At 45.8% G+C, this 20,570-nt stretch overlaps 1 protein-coding gene across 2 annotated transcripts in view; it reads right to left on the bottom strand.

Annotated features, from left to right (window-relative positions):
• Positions 1-20,570, bottom strand: part of SMAP2 (small ArfGAP2) — a 53,308-nt gene that overhangs the window by 16,251 nt on the left and 16,487 nt on the right. For both annotated transcript variants that reach the window (XM_087876803.1, XM_087876802.1), the window contains one exon: positions 1,098-1,231. In XM_087876803.1, coding sequence (XP_087732929.1) covers positions 1,098-1,231 — 134 coding nt within the window. The remainder of the gene's footprint in view (positions 1-1,097; positions 1,232-20,570) is intronic.

Genomic DNA, 20,570 nt, shown 5'->3' with positions numbered 1-20,570 from the left:
AGTAAGCTTTTTTTTTATTTTTGAACTCTAACAACCAAAGCATCAAAGGGAGGGGGGGGGAAAGGGAGATTAATATTATTGTTTGCCAGAATATTTACAGAATGGTGTTTGGACATCAACCTGCAGGTATCAAGGGTTATGATGACTTGGTAGTTAAATGCATTATCAGTTTCTATCAGATCAGCAGAAAACTGCATTTAGCTCTACTGGAAGGAGCAGTTATGTTCCCTCACCAATCATGGTGATTTTATTTGACAAAATGACAGATCTAATATAGCATTTTGAAGTGATTGTAGCTTACTCTAAATCAGCTTCTCTGAACTTAGAGGAATTGGTGAAGGAAAGGGTCTTTATGAGCCCCATGAATGTGTTTCCTTAGTCATTAGAAATGAGGGAAAATGAGATCAGAAATGGGGATGCCAAATATTTCAGGGTATGTGAGAGGGGTTAGGGAGGAGAATATAAAAACTTTTCCAAAAACTTACATTAAATCCCAGGGTTACTACTGGATATAAGACTACAATGCTATTTTTTTTTAAATATTTTAATGTAATAATGATTAAGGCATAGAAAATGGGAGATCCTGAATTCTAGTCCCATCTTAGATACAAAGCTAGCTGGGTGAGCCTGGGCTAGGCATTTTCTCTCAGCCTCAGGAACAGTCTTTCTCAACCTTTCTCAAGATATGTGGACTTCAACTCCACTGGCTAGGGAATTCTGGGAATTGACGTCCACACTTATTAAAACTGTCAAAGTTCAGAAACACTGATTAGGAAAGACACAACGACAAAACCATGTCTGAAAAATCTTGCAAGAAAACTGCATATACTGTCCGGGCAATCTCCGAACATCGGACACAATTTCTGAAGAACGCTAAATATGTATACAGATTACTCCAGATTGGTTTTATGGGGAACGAGGAGTCTCTGAAGGTAGAAAATGAGCATGTAACGTTAGTTGATAACTAGATTCTCTACAACTTGCATTGTCTGATGGCAGGATGTTTATTTGAGGACAGAAGAGCATTCCACTAATTTTAGAATTGCATCCACACCTCTAACTTTTTTCTTATGTTGCTGACAAAAATCTATACTGACCTGTATCTGTTCTTGTGTCCATTGGTCCAGATTGACAGATTTTACCCGGGAGATATGGACCCCCAGGTTCCGGTGTATTCCAGCACAGCGGATGCAAATGAAGACACCAATGTTCCACGAGGCCCATCTTGGACCTGCAAAAGTACAAGGGAAAGGGTCATGAGAGTGGCTGTGAGCTGCTGGGCATGATCTTTCTTCCAAGAAGCTGATACAGGTAGTCCTCGACACAACGATTCACTTAGCAAGAGGGTGGATAAAAATTGATGATTTAAAAAAAATAAAAATAAGAAAAACGGATTTTTAAAAGTTTAAATTGGATTTTTTTTTATTTTTGTCAAATTTATTTTAATAAAATGCTTTTGGAATAAAAATCTATCTAAAGATAGTTTTCTGTTTAAGACACATTAATAATTCAGCTTATTTAGCATGAAATGGAACTTAGTTATGTAACATGAGGCTGTATATTCTGCAATGTTTACATTTTTGGTAAACTCATTCAATGAATCCAAGCTCTGCAAGCTAAATAGGAACCCTTCATTTTGTTTCCAAATAATAATATTAAGGATTCTAACTGCCAGCAAGAATGAGTCCTTACATCTAAAGAGCACCTGTTATTTCAGATCCATCATGGCAGCGCCTGTTAGCAGGCATCCACTCACCTGCTGCCCGCCACGTCCCTTACCTTGTTGTGTCACTGCCACATCACCAGCTGTCCCATTAAACTGAATGGGACTGTCGGTGAGTCAACAGGGGGTCGAGTGGGTCAGAGTGGGTCAGAGGAGGAGCTGCTGCGGGACAGAGATGACAGTTGCTCTTTAAACATTATGATTTAAATCAAGTTGATTTAAATCAAGCCTTTTTACTAGTCAAATCCACCCTGCTTAGCAACATTAGAGGCTATGATGGACATTTGCAGGGGCACTAATGACTAGGATTTGAAGTTCTCATAGCTGCTTCCACCAGTCATATGATCTCATTTTTGGTGCTTGGCAACTGGCCTGAATTTATGGCTGTTTGCAGCATCTCATGGTTATGTGGCTGTAATTTATGATGTTTTTACCCGAAAACTGGCATTTACTTTTGGTTTCTGGAAAAAAAAAATGCCCATTGTGGACAATGGATTCAATCAACAACCAGTGATTCACTTAATGAGCTGTGGTGGCGCAGTGGTTAGAATGCAGTACTGCAGGCTAACTTCTGCTGGCTGCTGGCTGTCATCAGTTGGACAGTTTGAATCTCACCAGGCTCAGGGTTGACTCAGTCTTCCCTCCTTCCGAGGTCAGTAAAATGAGGATCCAGATTGTTGGTGGAAATATTCTGACTCTGTAAACCGCTTAGAGAGAGCTGTAAAGCACTGTGAAGTGGCATATAGGTCTAAGTGCTATTGCTAATGACCCCTGCAATAAAAGTTGCAAAATCGGGTGTGGTCATATGGTCACCTGCTTAATGACATACGGCTATCATTCTGGGTTCAATTTGGTCTTAAACTGAGGACTACCTGTACTGTATAAGTGGAAGAGGCTGGAGCTTTCTACTATGGTACAAACTGGCTTTTAAATATTCATACCAAGAAACAAGTTCATAATCTTGTTGAAAAAGGACAAAACAATCTACCCAGGATATTGTTCTAAAGCAGGAAGGCGGGTGGGGGGAATCAAGAACAGGAAAGCAGAGGGGGAAAAAAACCCACCTACAGTCCAGTGGTGAAATCTAAAATTTGTTACTACCGGTTCTGTGGGCGTGGCTTGGTGGTGGTGGAGGTAATGTGACTGGGTGGGCGTGGCCAGTTTTATTTTATTTTTACTTTTAAAACCATTTTTTCTACAACCTCTTCAGCGAAGAAAATGCTTTCAAAAGGCTCTGACAATCCCAGCTGAGTTGCCTGATCGGCAGAGATTTTTTTTAAAAGCCTCTGCCGATCAGGCAACTCAGTTTGGATTGTCAGAGGCATTTAAAAGAAAAAAAGGGTTTTATTCTTTTAAAAGCCTTTGACGATCCCAGCTGAGCTTCACGATCATCAGAGGCTTTTTTTTTTTTTTTACTTTTAAAAGCATTTTTTCGGCCAAAGAGGTTGTAGAAAAAATGCTTTTAAAAGTAAAAAAAAAGCCTCTGATGATTGTGCGGCTCAGCTGGGCATGGAGGGTGGGCAGGGATTTTTGCTACCGGTTCTCCGAACCACCCGCCTCCATCGCTACCGGATCGGGCGATCCAGTCCAAACCGGGAGCATTTCACCCCTGCCACAGTCGCTAATTGTCTTTTTCAATATTGGGTCCAAAATCTGCTTATGAATAGATCATCACTACGCATACCAATATTAATTAATCCGTTAATGAAGGCACGACCTTCAGAGCTTCCATTTAGTTTGAACAAGAAGAGGCATCATTCAACAAAGGCAAAATGAGAACTCTTATTGAAATGGCCGACTATTTTAAAAATGTCAAAAGGTGGGCACAGGATGACACCCAGAAGACTATTATCCTTTTCATTCTTAGGTGGAGTTTTCCCAGCTGGGTGAGAGGCTGAACAGAGTGTACCCATTGCAGACTGCAGGCAGATGAATGCTCTTTACTTATGCTCTCGCACACACTCTTGTAAATCTGGTTATTTCGGGGCAGAGAGAAAGGAAAATCGGCTTTGTTATTGGTGTCCTTCCTCGCACGCCAGAAGGAACAGCAGTGCCGATGGAAAGAAATAACTCCATGAAGCCACAAGGTGCCATCCCCTTGGCTTTGAATGCCCTTGGAACAGAACATTCCATTGTTTGGCTTGAATTTGGGCAGGAGCCCCAAGATGCAATGCAGCTCTCGCTGAGGCTTTTCTGGGCTGGCTGGCAAGTCCTTGAAGGCCCAGAATCAGTTCTTCAAGTCCACAGAGAATCACCATACTTGTAGGAGTGGGTGATTAAGATGCAGAGAATCCAGAATGTTCTGTGCCAATCTGGGTTGTAAATGTCATTGAAGTTCTTTGCTATCCTTCAGTTTGGAAAAAACCTACCTGTATTTTCTGGAGTATTAAACGCACCTACCTTTTTTGGTGAGGAAAACAAGAAAAAGAAATCTGCTTCTGCCTCCCAGCAATTTGGCCTCCTTGCAGCAAACAGCAAATAGCCTGCTTTACTTTCATTTTCGTTTTCAGCATAGCTTGCTTAGCACAAGAAAAAAAATCTGCTCCCAGCAATTTACCTCCTTGCAGCAAGCAGCAGAGGCCCGTGCAGCAATAGGCAGTGGCAATCCCTGCAGCCTGAAACAGCTGAGAGTCGGGGATAATCAACTTGTGCTAATTAGGGTGTGCTAAAGCTGAAATGGACTGTTTCTTCTTGCTGCTTGCTGCAAGGAGGTAAATTGCTGGGAGGCAGAGGCCAAAGGGTGGGGGCAAGTGGGTGGGAAGGGCTACATTGGGTGTATAAGATGCACCCAAATTTTCACCCCCTTTTAGGGGGAAAAAAGGTGTATTTTATACTCCGAAAAATATGGTCACTTAAAATTCTGGGATTTGGAGCCCACATACCCACAGAAAGCTCCAAGAAGAGGAAACTAGTTAAGAATATGACTCGTTCAAAGACAAGCCAGATTCAAATCAGAGACAAAAGATCTGACGGGATATTAGACTTCTTGAAAACCGCTACTTCGGTGCACTCTCCAGATGGACTAGAAACACATCTGAAGGTCGAAGGAGTTCAGTTTGGAGAAAGCTGCAATACCCAATGGCACCTAAAGGTGAATTACTGGAAGTGGCAAATTGTGAAATTTCCAGGCCTGACTTTGCTATATGAACGAGACTGGCAGGACCTGAGTAAGGATTACATCATCTATGAAGCACAATGAATGCAAATGTCAGAAGAGAAGACCTGCAGTGTAGGAGTGGTTCAGTCAACACAAGAGTCACTCCTGTGTTCGTAATCTTATCTCACAGGCCACCATTTCGGTTTCTGTCACTTTCAAAGAGCTGCTCTTTAGGGATCATCCGACAATGTCAATCCAAACTGCAGAGCGGCAGAGAGGAAGTGCCAAAAAGGAAAACCTCAAAGCAGATCCCATTCTCGTATCAGATCTCTGGCAGGTCAAAGAAACAAAGAGGAAAAGAGAAACTCAAAATTTTTCAAACACTGAAGTTGTACTTCTAGCTTCAACAGCCAGCCAGGAATCGTAAGGAAGATGGTATATTTCAGATGGACAATTTAAAGATTAGCAACAGAGATGAAACTGATGCGGGGACTCTTGCTAGCTCTTTTAAACTATGATACCAGCTTTTCCCCAAGCTTAAATATCCCCCCCCCCATATTTTAGCAGACTGGATTCATGACCCTTTTCAGTGAGGAATTTCAGGCTGGTTGCCTACATTTTTCTCCCCGCCTCTGATATGCACATATCTTGCAGCGTGAGTAAATCAGCCTCACGCTCCTGCATGCCGTTATGCGCTTATTCTCTAAGTGCCTCTGCCCAGTTCAAGCCCTCTGAGCACTCCACAAGGCCAGAACAAAATTCTTGAGGGACAGTCTTAAATGTGTATAGTATGCTTAAGACAGTCTTAATATGGTCCTACCAACCCATCTTCCATTTACCTTTTGTTTTGTTTTTTTGAGGGGGGTAGAGACAATCCAGCATAGTTCCCCAAAATAAAAAAAATAAAAAAAATCTGCATTGCAGCCACTCACTGCTTTTCTTTTCTACAAATGCCTGCGAGGTGTAGAGGTGACCCAGGGATATTGCTGCAGGGAAGTCAGGTTCTAGAGCAGTGTTTCTCATCCCTGACTGGGCTTAGCTTAAAGGACGTGTTGACCGCGACTCCCAGAATTCCCCAGCCAGCTTTGTTGACTGGGGAATTCTGGGAGTTGAAGTCCTCATCTCCACAAGTCCCCATGGCTCAGAAACACTGTTCAAGAGGCTCATGCTTTGTCGTGTAGCAGCCCTTCTGGCATGTTTTTTGCAGAATTTTATTTTAGTTTGCTGGTGAGTGCCTGGGCTTCCATCTTTGTTTAATTATTTTGTATTGTGTTATTGAAGTGTTTATCGTTTTCAGTATTCATGATATGCTAAATTGTAACCATACACATTAATCATGAGATCTCCAGAACTGTAAAGCCTACAAACTTGAAATTTGCCATGAATGTTCCTCTTGGCTTCTAGGTGCTCCCTAAGAAAGGATTTTTCGAAATGACCATCAGAGCATTAGTATTGCCTATATTATTATTAACACGCTCTGATTCTAAGGAGTTCTACCCGCCCTCCCCACCTGAAAAGAAATCTGTTCCACGCTCTGTTGCTAAGGAGTTCTACTCTCCCTCCACACCGCAAAAGAAATCTGTTCCAAATGCAAAACACAAGCAGAGGAGAGGAGTTTCACTTTCAGTTTTACTTTCACAGCAGCAAGCAGCTTTACTACAGAACAGTTGAGCTAAGCCACTACCAGCCTCCTTCCTGTCTCCTTCTTGCTCACACAGCAAATACTGTTTGAGTTTCCAAACACCCCTCAACTCTCTCACACACTGACATGATGCTAGCCGGATGAATACCAATGGATGCTACGGGCTGGGACATTCTACTCCCCCTTCCTCTCTGTTCCAACTGCCAGTTGCATTATATTAACTCACACTGATGCTACGAAGTTATACATTATATATTAAGTTTCAAGCTCTAAGTGTCAATTTATCAAACCCGAGCACATAGTTTCGCAGCAAAGCACAGGCGTCCAGCTAGTATCTACATATATGGGTGGTAAGAAACAAGAAAAGGTATGATGACATGAAAAGACAAGATGGATAAAAAAAATTAGGTATAATTTAAAAAAAATATTGGCATATTTTTTGGTAAATCTTATTGAGATTTACTGTCACTAAACTCAACTCAACCAGGGTTCATACACAATGTTAGACTTATCTTCTTCTCAGATTGATTTCTAGGGCTTTCCAACGACATCCAACTCATAATTACCGAGAAAAGTCCCTCTTGTCTGTAGATTTCTTTTTAGAACCACAAAGAAGTCTAGCTGCTTCTCTTGAAGAATTATTGGTTTGAATCTTGGTTTCCATTATGCAAATTTTCTATGCTTTAAGAAGTCAGGGAGACCAAATGCAAAACAAAAGGAGGAAATTCTTGATGTGCTTCTCTAAAAAGGAGAAAAACCGCTTGTTGTGTAACTTCACTAGAAAACATGATACACAGGGAGAAAGTTTCAATTCTGCTATAGCTGAAATGGGCCTATAAGAGATCTTCAGAGAGTATCTGGAATGGAAATTAGATTTGCTTAACGATCACATTATTTTCAACAACTGCTGCAAAAAATGTCAAAAAATCAGGTCCGGTTATGTGATGCACTGATTCCTGACAACTTATTACTTTAATTCCAGATCACGGTCATATGTCAAGGACCACCTGCATTTTAATACCAGAAGTTATGATGCTGGCTTGTGTATTTTTGAGTAGCCATTTTCTTTTTGCATTGCATTGTAATCGACATTAACTGGTCTATATGTTAATGTTTTAGGAAGAGAAGTTGTTCAATACACCTAATAATTATTTAAATTGAATATTTTGCAGCAGGAACAGAGACGTAGATTCTCCAGATCCCAGAGACTTGAGCATTTTACAGGTTAGCTGCTTTCAATAAAGCCAGCCAGACGTTACTGAACAGGAGAAGCATTTCATTATCTTGCATACTTGATTACAGATGTCACTAGAGTAAACGTTGGTCTGCAAAGTAGATGATTAAGAGCTGTACAAATGGAAAGAAATAGCCACTTCCATACACCGTGCTTATTAAAAAAAAAAGGCCTCCATGTTAGCATCGAAGGATTTTCTCAAGAAACTGTGCATCCTGAACAGGATGCCGAGAAGTACAGAGAGTCCTCAATTTATAACCATTTGTTTAGTGACTGTTTGAAGTTACAATATTGAACAAAGGGATTTATGGCTGGTCCTTGCGCTTATGATTATTGAAGCATCCCCACAGACACAAGATCAAAATGTGGGTGCTTGGCAATCAGCATAGATTTATGACTGTTGCAGTCACGTGATTGACATTTGAGGCCAACCCAGCCAGCTTCTGATAAGCAAAGTCAACGGGGAAAGTCGCATTCGCTTAACAACCATGTGATTCACTTAATAACTGGCAAACCAGTCATAAAATCGGGCACAACTCATTTAACAACCAACTTGCTTAGTTAATGGAAATTCTGGTTCTCCTCATGAGTCAAAGACTACTTGGATCCTAAAATGTACTTTTAAACTTCAGGCAAATTTGAACACAATTCTTATTTGGTATTCTTAAAATTAACTTAAAAGCAGTTTTGAAGAACAGTAAAGATCTGGGTTATTTTGTGTGTGTGTGTGTGTGGGACGCCTGGTGCTCTCTGAACTTGGTTGCTTTCTTGCAGATGTTATTATCCAACTTTCACATCTGAAAGAAAATAACAGAGTTCAGGGACCCCCACAGTTCAAACCTGAGCTACAAATATTCTCTTCTATTAGATCAATTTCTTGTTCATCCTCCTCCTCCTTTTGGGAAATGGACATTGACTTACCTGAATGTCCCTTTTCAGAACGCTGCGGATACACTCCAGCACTGGGAAAATCCTCATCTCTGACAGCAACTGAGAGGACTAATATTTAAATTAATCACCCACTCTGTGCTCCTACCACGCCCCCTTTTGCACTCAGATCCCCAGTCTTGAACGAAGGACCAGCAAACAAAATGTAACAAAACTTTATTAACAACAAGGAAACCAACAACAAAATAAGGGAGGGAAATGGAGTGTATCCGCAGCGTTCTGAAAAGGGACATTCAGGTAAGTCAATGTCCATTTTCCAGAACGCTGCTCCTACACTCCAGCACTGGGACATACCCAAGGCTAACCATCAGGGGCGGGCAAACAATCTCCACCCACAGAAGCCCTTGAAACAACACCCTGCAAAACTCTGCGCCCAAAGGACGCCTCAGCCGACGCATAAGCGTCAATACGATAATGTCTAATAAAAGGCGACAAGGAAGTCCAAGTGGCCGCCCTACATATGTCCAGCACAGAGGCCTGAGTCGCCCAGGCTGCCGAGGTCGCCGCACTCCGAGTCGAATGAGGCTGAATCCCCGCAGGAACAGTCCTAGACTGCTTCTCATATGCAGACGAAATGCAGGCCTTAATCCAACGACCAATCGTGGACGATGACACCTTCTGACCCATTGTAGCAGGATGAAACGACACAAAAAGAGCCTCCGACCTTCGAAACGAAGCAGTTCTGCGGATATAACGCCTCAAGGCCCGACGAACGTCCAGAGTGTGCCAAAGAACCTCCCGCTGATGACTGGGTGAAGGACAGAAATCTGGCAGAACCAGCTCTTGTGAACGATGAAACCAAGAATTCACTTTAGGCGTAAACGCCGGATCCAGACGAAGCACCACGGTGTTAGGACGAAAAATGCACAAGTCCTCCCTGACGGACAAAGCAGCCAACTCGGAAATCCGTCTGGCTGAAGTTATTGCCACAAGAAATGCAACTTTAAACGACAGAAACTTGAGGGGAATCGAACCAAGGGGCTCAAACGGAGCCATAGTAAGAGCTTGAAGAACCAGAGGCAAATCCCAAGAAGGATAACGATGAACAGTGGGAGGTCTCAGATTCGTGGCGCCATGCAGGAAATCCTTCACCCAAGGATGATGAGACAACGAAGTGTACGGAGGAAAGGAGAGGACCGTAGCTAACGCTGCCACCTGACGCCTCAGAGTGGCCGACGCCAGTCCTTTGTCCAAACCGGATTGGAGAAAGCCTAAGACATCCTGGATAGTTGCAGACGTCGGGTCAACATGGGCCCCCGCACACCAGCGACAAAATGCTCTCCAAGAGGCTTCATAGATCCTGGTCGTGGATGGCCTGCGGGCCGCCTGCATCGTGCCAATCACTGGATCCGGAAGTCGGCCCTTCTTTAAGATGACACGTTCAAATGCCAAACGGCCAACTGGAGCCACTGGGGCTCTGGATGACGAATGGCCCCTTGGCACAGAACCACTCGATGAGGAGGGATCACCCACGGGTCGGTTACGGAAAACTCCACCAGGTCCGCGAACCATGGTCTGCGTGGCCAACGGGGCGCCACAAGCAACACTTCCGCCCTCTCCGCAATCATCTTCCTGATCACCTGCTGGATCAACGTGATCGGCGGGAAGGCGTACAGAAGCCCGGCCGGCCACCGACACCTCAGTGCGTCGACGTCCTCTGCCAACGGAGACGGGTAGCGAGAGAAGAACCGGGGCAGCTGGGCGTTTGCGGGACTGGCGAACAGGTCCACCACCGGCTCCCCGAAACGAAGAGAGGCCTCCTGGAACAGCCTCGGAAGCAGCTGCCACTCGGCTTGATCGATCACCTCTCTGCTGAGCCAGTCCGCCCGCGTGTTGGCCGTGCCCGAAATGTGGTCCGCTCGAATCGACAACAGGTGACGCTCCGCCCAGTTGAACAGTCTCTCCGACTCGAGCATCAACCCCCGTGACTTCGTCCCCCCTTCTCGGTTCACGTGTGCCTTGGCAGACGTGTTGTCCGTGAGGACCAAGACGTGGCGACCCTGGACCAGGTGTCCGAAGTGGAGCAGGGCAAGACGGATCGCACGAAGCTCGAGCAGATTGATGCTGAGTATCCGTTCCTCTGGGGTCCACTGCCCCTGGGTCACCTGAGCACCCAGATGGGCCCCCCCAGCCGTGGAGACTGGCATCGGTAGTCACTATGATCCGGTTCGGCTCCAGAAAGCTGCAGCCCTTCAGGAGCGCAGATGTCTTCCACCAACGGAGTGACAGTCGGACTTGGGGGCTCACGAGCACCCTCCTCGTAGAGTTGGAACAGCCCTTCCGCTGGAAAGGAAGTAGAAGCCACTGCAACTGGCGAGAGTGTCTGCGAGCCCACGGTACCACTCGAAAACAGGAAACTAGCTTCCCCAGCAACTGTGACAGAGTCAGCAGAGACACCGACCTCCGGCTCAGGACCTGGTCCAGCAACCTCCGGATGCTGCTCACCCTCTCTGAAGACAGGAACACCTGCCCTTTCACGGAGTCTATCACGGTGCCAAGGTGCAGAATCGAAGTCGAAGGAACGAGTTGACTCTTTTCCAAATTTACAGTGAAGCCGTGCTCTCGGAAGGTGGAAAGCACGTGTTCTATGTCGTGCGCTGCACGCGCCTGGGACGACGAGAGGACGAGAACATCGTCCAGGTAACACAACACTCTCACCGGAACCGTACTGAGCGTTGCCGCCACCACTGCCACCAGCTTGGTGAACGTTCTGGGAGCCGAAGAAAGTCCGAACGGCATTGCACAGTACTGGTAATGCTTGCCCGCATATTCGAAGCGTAGAAATTGTCGATGAGAGGGAAGAACTGGAACATGGAGGTAGGCCTCCCGTAAATCCACCGACTGTAAAAAGTCCCCTTTGCGGACCGAAGCCAGAATCGAACGAAGGGAGTGCATCTTGAAACGACGATAGCGCACCGCTAGATTCAAGTGCTTGAGATTGAGAATCCCCCGGACGCCTCCCGAACTTTTCGGCACCAAAAACAGGATCGAGTAGAAGCCGGTCCCTTGTTGATTTAGCGGAACCGGTTCTATCGCCCTGATCTCGAGCAAGTGTGAAATCTCTGCCGCCATGAGACGCCGACGGTCGGCCGCCAATGGAACTGGACACCTGATGAAACGGCGAGGAGGGGATTCGGTAAATTCGATCGAGAGGCCCTCCGAGATCGTGCGCCGCACCCAATCGTCCTGCGTGGACATCTCCCACCGGCGATGAAATGCTTGAAGACGACCGCCCACAGGACCCGGGATCGGTGAGTCATTTGCCTCTACGGAAAGGCCTGGAGCTGGCCCCACGAAATGGCCGCTTCGACGAGGTCTGAGGTCTGCTGCGGTCTCGGAAACGTTGACGGTCCGTGAAGCGGTCAGCCGGCTGAAAGGATTGTCTGTAAGAAGAGGATCCACTCGACCCCGAATAAGGCCGAAAGGACTGGCGCTGAGCGTACGGCACGTAACGTCTGTCCTGCTTGCGAAAGGAAGAGGGCAGCACTTTCCTCTTATCTTTATCCTCCACCAACACCGGATCTAGGGCCTCACCAAACAAGTTAGGCGCTTTATACGGAGCTGCCGCCAGCTTCCATTTTGCCTTAACATCGGCTTTCCACGGACGTAGCCAGAAAAGGCGCCGTGACGTGATGGTAGCTGCCAGCGCCCTCGATGCAAATTTGACAGAATTCAGCGATGCATCAGCTGAATATTCGGTGGCTGCAATGATCTTGTTGACATCGTGGCGCAACCTAGTTTCTTCCGGAGGCAGGCGCTCCCGAAGCTGACGCAACCAGATTAACGAGGCGCGATTGAAGAAGGAAGTGGCTGTGGCAGTTTTGACAGTCCAGGCCCCTGCCTGGTGGGACCTCCGGAAGGCCATCTCTGTACGTCTGTCCTCAGACTTAAGACCCTCAAGCGGATCAGACGAAACCATTGATTGAGTAGTGAGGCTTGCCACTGGAGCATCTACTGTGGGTAAGTCCAACAACTTCTCCAATTCAGGAGCCGGACAGAACAGCTGTTTATCCAAATTACTGGGTGCAGTGGACGACCCAGGTTGTGCCCAAGGGGCCTGCAACACTTCAGTGAACAGTTGAGGGCACGGGATAAAGTCTTTTTCCTGCTTAACTGGCTTGAACAAGGCATCATGCGGACCTGTTTCCGACTGTACCTCTGGAGGCTGGGCTCCCACCGACCCCAGGTTCGTGGTCAATCTAGCCTTGTGTAGAAGAGATTTAAACAAGGCCGGACGAAACAGGCCCGTGAAGGCTGGTGAGTCGGGCAGTAATCCCTCGTCCTCAGAGAATTCCGGCTCATCAGCACAATCCTCGTCCTGCTCAGAGCTTTCCGACGTGTCGGACTCTCGAGGAGAAGTATGCCTGATCCGACGTGAAGACGAGGAAGACAGCACACCGGAAGAAGTTCCTGCCGCAGAAGACTGGGCCGTTGTCTGTGCACTCGCTGCCATGATTGAAGCCAGGGCCGTAGAGAGCATTGACTGGAAGTCCATCTGCGACAGAGGAGGGGAGGGCTCCACTGCCCGAAGCCCTGCAGCCGTGGGAGTGAATGTGGCTGATGGTTGTCGCCCGGAACGCGCTGCAGCGTCCAGCCCTACTAACGATACATCAGGCATCGACTGTGAAACACCCCTACGTAAAGTTGATGAAGTGGGTTGTGCCATTCGTGTCTCAGACCCTGCTGTGATAGGGGGCGACTGACGGCTTGCACCCGCCTCCCGGCTTGGAGACAAAGCTGCTGCCTGTTTGGCCTTCTCCCATTGCCTCTCCAAAGCATTGTGACGCCTAAGAGCGTCTTTATCCGCTGCAGACGAGCTCTTGGATGAGTGGGCCCCATGACCGCTCGAGCGAGGCTTTTTGCCCGACTTTTTCTTGCGGGACTTAGAAGGTCGTACCGGGCTGGCCTCCAGCTCAATATCAGAAGAAAACGAGGAATCGGCCATGGTTTTTTTTTTTTTTTTTTTAAACAAGGCCCACCCCTGCTGAGGTCAGTAACACTGTCCAAAAAGAACTCACACAATAATGGACTAGCGCTCTGCCTTGGGGTAGGCAGGAAGCGTTAAGGCCGACCAAGGGCTACACCAGAATTGGGGGGATATCAAATGGGGCCAGTGAGGTCTCTGGAAGGCCCCCCCCCTCTTTTTTTAAAATGTCCCGGCAGGAACACCCCACTGGGTAAATCCTCGCCTGATCCTGCGTCCAGATGGGCGGGATAAAGGCAGCGGCACAGATGCAGGCCCGACAAAATGGCGGCCGTCCAAACCGTCCAAAATGGCGGCCCCGTTGTAATGGCGCAGCAAACGAACGCGCCTCCCAGGTTCCAGGAAAACACTCGCCGCCCTGGCCTCTCCCGGCCGCCACACTCTTGAGCTCCTCGCGGAGGATTGGAGCTGCGCCCACCAGCTGCTCAGCGGGGAGACGGCGAGCCACCACGAGCCGCACCGCGCTCCTCCGATTGCCCCTCAATCGGCTTGCTCCAGGCCGCGGGAAAGCCTCAACACGCGGCGCCGCCCGTAGAAACTCACGGGACGGACGCCGGAACGGAGCCGAGCTGGAGACGCTCCTCACCTTTGGCTCTTGATCCGCTGCTGCCCCTCTCTATGTGAAGCCGCAATGGGGGAGCGACGGCTAACCGCCCTACCCCCGACTCTCCAGCGGCAAAGTTACAGCCGGCTCCGCCCCGCAGGGACAGAAGCCGGCGGCAGCGAGCGCTCCACGCGCTAGGGTCGGAACGGCCCAGCTCCCCGGGCACGAAGCCGACCAACAGCTGTTTGGGGCGGAATTGAGCAGCCAAAAGTAAAAGAGACAGAAAAACACCTTTAAAGGAACAGAAACCTCCGAAGGGAAAAAAAGGGGGCTAATCAAAAATAAATAAAAACCTCACGCAATCTAGGAGCACAGGAAAAATCCTCCCAGTCTGTCAGCAACTGAGAGAAAGACTGGGGATCTGAGTGCAAAAGGGGGCGTGGTAGGAGCACAGAGTGGGTGATTAATTTAAATATTAGTCCTCTCAGTTGCTGTCAGAGATGAGGATTTTCCCAGTGCTGGAGTGTAGGAGCAGCGTTCTGGAAAATTATTTTGGCATCTGCTATGATTTTACTTGAAGGAAGAAAGCTCAATGTAATTGCTTTACAGCCATATACAGGCAGTCCTCAACTTAACAATAGTTCATTTTTTACATTGGTTGCCACGATTTAAAAAAGATGTGGAGACTCTAGAAGGAGTGCAGAGAAGAGCAACAAAGATGATGAGGGGACTGGAGGCTAAAACATATGAAGAACGGTTGCAGGAACTGGATATGTCTAGTTTAATGAAAAGGGGAGACAGGATAGAAGTCTTCCAATATCTCAGGGGCTGCCCCAAGGAAGAGGGAGTCAAGCTATTCTCCAGAGCACCTGAGGGCAGGACAAGAAACAATGGGTGGAAACTAATCAAGGAGAGAAGCAACCTAGAACTAAGGAGAAAAATTCCTGACATTTAGAACAATTAATCAATAGAATGAATTGCCTCCAGAAGTTGCGAATGCTCCAACACTGGAAGTTTTTAAGAAGAGGATGGATAACCATTTGTCTGAAGTGGTGTAGGGTTTCCTGCCTGGGCAGGGGGTTGGACTAGAAGACCTCCAAGGTCCCTTCCAACTCTGTTATTCTATCCTATTCTATTTAGTGACCGTTCAAAGTTACAAGTGCAATGAAAAAAGTGACTTATGACATTTTTTTTCATAATTACCACCTTTGAAGCATCCTCATGATCGTGTGATGAAAATTCAGGTGCTTGGCAACTGGTTCATACTTATGACCATTGCATGTGGATCATGTGTTCACTTTTTGCAACCTTCTGACAAGCAAAGTCAATGGGGAAGCCAGATTCACTTAGCAACCAGATTACTAATTTATCAACTGCAGCGATTACCTTAACAACTGTGGTAAGAAATGTCATAAAATGAGGCAAAGCTCACTTAACAACCTAAATTTTGTTGGGCTCAATTGTGGTCATACGTCGAGGGCTACCCATACCAGTATTTGTGCTCTTGAGAATCTGGATACAGGATGCACGCCATCTCTGACACAGTAACAAAACAAAGTCAACATTGCCATGACTGCTGCTGGGGCTACCCAGAAGGAACAATAGATTAGAAACCGAATACAACTGCATTGCTACTTGATCCAGCAAGCCAGGAGTTGTGCCTCTTGTAAAGCAATTAAACAAAAAGCAGCAGCGTGCTCTGCAGTGACATCTAAAAGGCTGATTTTTAAAAATGTAGGAGGCTAGAGCTCAGAATTAGCAAATGGCTCAGAATCCATTTGCAATCACTAGAAATGTGAAAGGATCTTTGGGGCTAAAGCAATATAATAAAAAACAGAGAAATAGAGGTGGTGGTGGTGGGGAATTCAAGAAGATAAAAGAATGAGATAGATCTAAAGAATTTTTCACAAGAATAATTGGGTAACAACTGAAGAATAATTTAGTAACTGAACTAAAATTGGAAATTCACGTGTGCAAACAGTATATCTTGGATGTAAGCGGTAGAGCAGTGTTTCTCAACCTTGGCAACTTGAAGATGAGTGGACTTCAACTCCCAGAATTCCCCAGCCAGCTATGCTGGCTGGGGAATTCTGGGAGTTGAAGTCCACTCATCTTCAAGTTGCCAAGGTTGAGAAACACTGCAGTAGAGGAAAGAGTTTGGCTATTAACAGCATTATTCAAAGAAGAAAAAAGCCACTCATGTGATGTGTTAGTTTCACAAGGCCCAGAAACAATATCTACATCAAGATTGCTAGCATAACAAGGTAGAAAATTCAGAAAAGAGTTTTCTAGTGGCGTAATTCTACAATGAATAGTAGTACCGGCTACAGCATATAGGTTGTAGAGACAGATTTCAGAAATAATTTTGTTAGAACTCTGACCTTTCCCTTAATAGCTTTAATTCTACCGTTATCATTATTTACAATTAGAAAACCTTGCTGCCTGAATTTTAAATAACGGAGACAAGGCAGTCTGCTAACTGCTCACCTATGAGGTCTAATATTGATGTCTTAGCCCAAGCAGGGTACAAGATGTTCTCCACAGGACGTTTGTTGAAACTACTGGATCCAATCAATTTGTGCTAATTAGGCTGTGCTGAAGCCGAAAGGAGCTGTTTTTCTTGCTGTTTGCTTGCAAGGAGGTAACTGCTGCGAGGCAGAGGCCAAAGGGTGGGGGCCAGTGGGTGGGCAGGGCTACATATGGTGTATAAGACGCACCTAAATTTTCACCCCCTTTTGGGGGGGAAAAAGGTACATGTTATACTCCGAAAAATATGGTAATTTTCATTATTAATCACAATTTCTTGGCTGAACATGTGCCATTAGCACCCACCCACCCACTCATCTGAAGCACAAAAAAAATACCTGGAAGACTGCAGACCCTTGTATCAGAGGGGCTCAAAACTTGCCCATGCATGACTGGAGAATTAATAATTTCATGCCTTCCTGAGAAAGAACTCAGGACAAATGGCCCTGTGCTCAATCACTCATCCCCAAGTCATCTCCTGGTTGATTACTGCAATGTGCTCTACCATTGAAGGTATTTGGAAGTTACAGCTGGTAGAGAATGCTGTGGCACAGACAGTTCTGGAGGCCCTTAAGGTGGTGCACGTTACATTGCTGTGATGCAAGCTGCATTGGTTCCCAGTTGCCAGTGTTGGTTATCCAACACTGAAAAGCCCTTCATGGCATGGGACCAGGCTATCTGAAGAATTTTCTTGCATCAATGGGAATGATCTGCCCCACTCACTTTGGCAGGAGGGCTTGCTAAAGACCCCGATGGCCAAGAAATTTCAGCTAATGGGGTCTAGGAGAGACCGCATTCTGTGGCCCTCGCCCTCTGGAACACCTTGCATCTGGAGGCGAGATCCGCCTTCACCTTTCTGGCCTTAAAACTTGGCTCTGCTGGCTGGCTAACCCAGATGTCTGCAACCTGCGGCTCCGGAGCCGCATGGGCTCTTTGAGCCCTCTGCTGTGGCTCCGTTGGATGATCCCACCACTGGCTGGCCCCACCCCTCGCCTCCCAGTCATTCCTCGCCTAGCCTGAGAAGATAAGGGCAACGGCGGGGGATGGAGAAGCGGCCAGGTCAGAGACAGAGAGATACAGTGAGAGGGGGAGAGAGAGAGAGACATAGAGAGATAGAGGGGGGGGGGAGAGAGGGAGGGAGGGAGGGAGAGAGAGAGAGATGTCAAAAGGGTTTTATGGTTCCTGGTGTTTTTCAACAACCAATTCTCTGCCCTAATGACTGGCTGGGTAGGTGTGGTGGTGGGGGTCATGTGACTGGTGAAACTGAGTGACGTCAAGTTGGCCACGCCCACTGAGGTTTTGGGCTCCCAGTGTTTTCTTTTCTGTGGGAAACGGGTTCAAATGGCTCTTTGAGTGTTTAAGGTTGCAGCCCCCTGGGCTAACCCAATGGGTGTGTGTTGGAGAGGGCTGATCGAGAGAGACACAAAAGCACATGCCCATACCATTCGTGCTCTTGGTTTTTCACCACTTATTCAATTTTGTTAATTCTAATGTTTTAATGCTTTTATGTTTATGCTTTTAAGCTGCCCAAAGTCACTCTGCATAGTGAGACAGGCAGCATAAACAAACAAGCAAAAAAAAATAAAAATAAAGAAAGAAATGTCCTTTAAGTACATGTTACAAAACGCCAACATGGACCCAAAGCAACACAGCTTATTAAACATTTTTAGCTGTCTTCCTCAGCCTGCAAGAATCACCCTTCTTAGTCAAGATTTGGGGAATAATTCTAAGAATTGCAGTTTATTACATCTGAAGAAGACCAGTTTCTCAGGCTATCCTACTACTCTGAATTGCTGGGTTGATAAAGGATAATTGAGGGACAACATTAAATGCCACAATAGAGGAATAATTAATATAAAAAAGCCATCCAGAAATCCAAGGTCTTCCTTTGGCTGCAGTCAAATGGCACGGCGTTTTGCATTTATTTCACCATCTCTCATTATAAACGGGAGACCCTGACCTGTCAATGAGCCTGCTGAAAGCCAATTTATTTGTACCGTATTTATGAAAACCCAGCCTTGTTTCTGTCAGGAGTCCAGATTCTGTCAATTTAGTCTCTGCTAAAATCCCAGGCAGATTCTGTTCCAAGAGAAAATGGCATTCCCGCTTTAGATCGGCATGTGGGTTTCATGAAGGCGTTCTGACATCTCCCAAATGCATTTTACAAGTCAGTTACCATAGCAACCAGCAGTCGTCGCATTGTTTAAAAAAAATAAATTGAAAGTTCAGTTTTCTGTAGCAAAAAGCTGTCTTTCTTATACACAAACTGGCAAGCTCTGATTTTATAATTTAATATAGGTGCTTTGTGCCATGAACCCGGCATAAAAAAGTGCAAGAAATGCCACTGTCCATTTCTAGATAATTTACGTATGCTGGCCTCTAGGTGGTAAAAAAGTAAGTCTTGATTAAGACATCAAATGATTTCTCACCAATACAATATTTAAAACACATGGACATTCAGAATTAGTTGACTTCTACAATTGTTTGGAATTAGACTTCTACAATTGTTTCTAGAGTGCCAGTTTGGTCTAGTGGTTAAGCCATCAGGTTAGAAACTGGGAGACTGTGAGTTCTAGTCCTGCCTTGGCATGAAGCCAGTTGAGCAACCTTGGACCAGTCACTGCAGAAAAAACAATGGTTACCAACTTGCCTTCCATGGAGGACCTGTATATTGCACGAGTCAAAAAGAGGGCTGTGAAAATATTTATAGACCCTTCGCATCCTGGACATAAACTGTTTCAACTCTTACCCTCAAAACGACGCTATAGAGCACTGCACACCAGAACAACTAGACACAAGGACAGTTTTTCCACGAATGCCATCACTCTGCTAAACAAATAATTCCCTCAACACTGTCAAACTATTTACTAAGTCTGCACTACTATTAATCTTCTCATCCTTCCCATCACCCATCTCCTTCCACTTATGACTGTATGACTGTAACTTTGTTGCTGGTATCCTTATGATTTATATTGATATTGTTTCCTGATTGCTTATTTGTACCCTATGACTATCATTAAGTGTTTTACCTTCTGATTCTTGACGAACGTATCTTTTCTTTTATGTACACTGAGAGCTTATGCACCAAGACAAATTCCTTGTGTGTCCAATCCCACTTGGCCAATAAAGTATTCTATTCTATTCTATTCTATTCTATTCTATTCTATTCTATTCTATTCTATTCTATTCTATTCTATTCATTTCTCTCACCCCTAGGAAGGAGGCAATGGCAAACCGCTTCTGAAAAACCTTGCCAGGAAAATGGCAAGGATTTGTCCAGTTTTTGAGAATCGGACATGATTTAACAGAAGGGAAAAAAACTCTGTTTCTAGACACTCAGCAAATGTGGAGTTCTAGTTATTCTTACAAAATGCATTCTATTTCAGGGTGGCATTGACTGAAACTACACCTGCCATGGGGTTTGGATGCCTGAATGCAGGCAGTGTCCATTTGGAAGATGACATACCTGGGTGCTGTCCAGGACAAAATAAGTAGGAAGCCCACAATCCAGACAGCATAATAGCCTGTCTCTCTGTAGGAAGAACCCATAGGAAGATCTTAACATTTATACATTCAACGTCTTCCAGGTTTATTTCAGTTTGAGGCTTTATATAGTCTGCCTTTTAACTGAAATACTCAAGTTCTCAATATTTCTCAGTTACTACTGTTTGCTAAGGCTACTATCAAATTCAACACTGATCTACAAAAACCTTTATTTAGTCATGTCTTCCAAACTGCCATTTGAAAGTTGGAGAGGAACACAGCTTGCTGCAGAAATACGGAGCTAAAGTATTGCCAGGAAATAGCGTTGCAGCCTTGGCACCAAAATGTTCAGCTACTCTTTGAGATAGAAGCTAAATAAATTGACAAAT

This window comes from Pantherophis guttatus, chromosome 10 (assembly GCF_059756535.1).
Source record: "Pantherophis guttatus breed Tessera chromosome 10, ASM5975653v1, whole genome shotgun sequence".
NCBI classification, from domain to species: domain Eukaryota; kingdom Metazoa; phylum Chordata; class Lepidosauria; order Squamata; family Colubridae; genus Pantherophis; species Pantherophis guttatus.
Note: the sequence above shows the minus strand (reverse complement) of the source record. Positions and strands in the feature narration are given on the sequence as shown.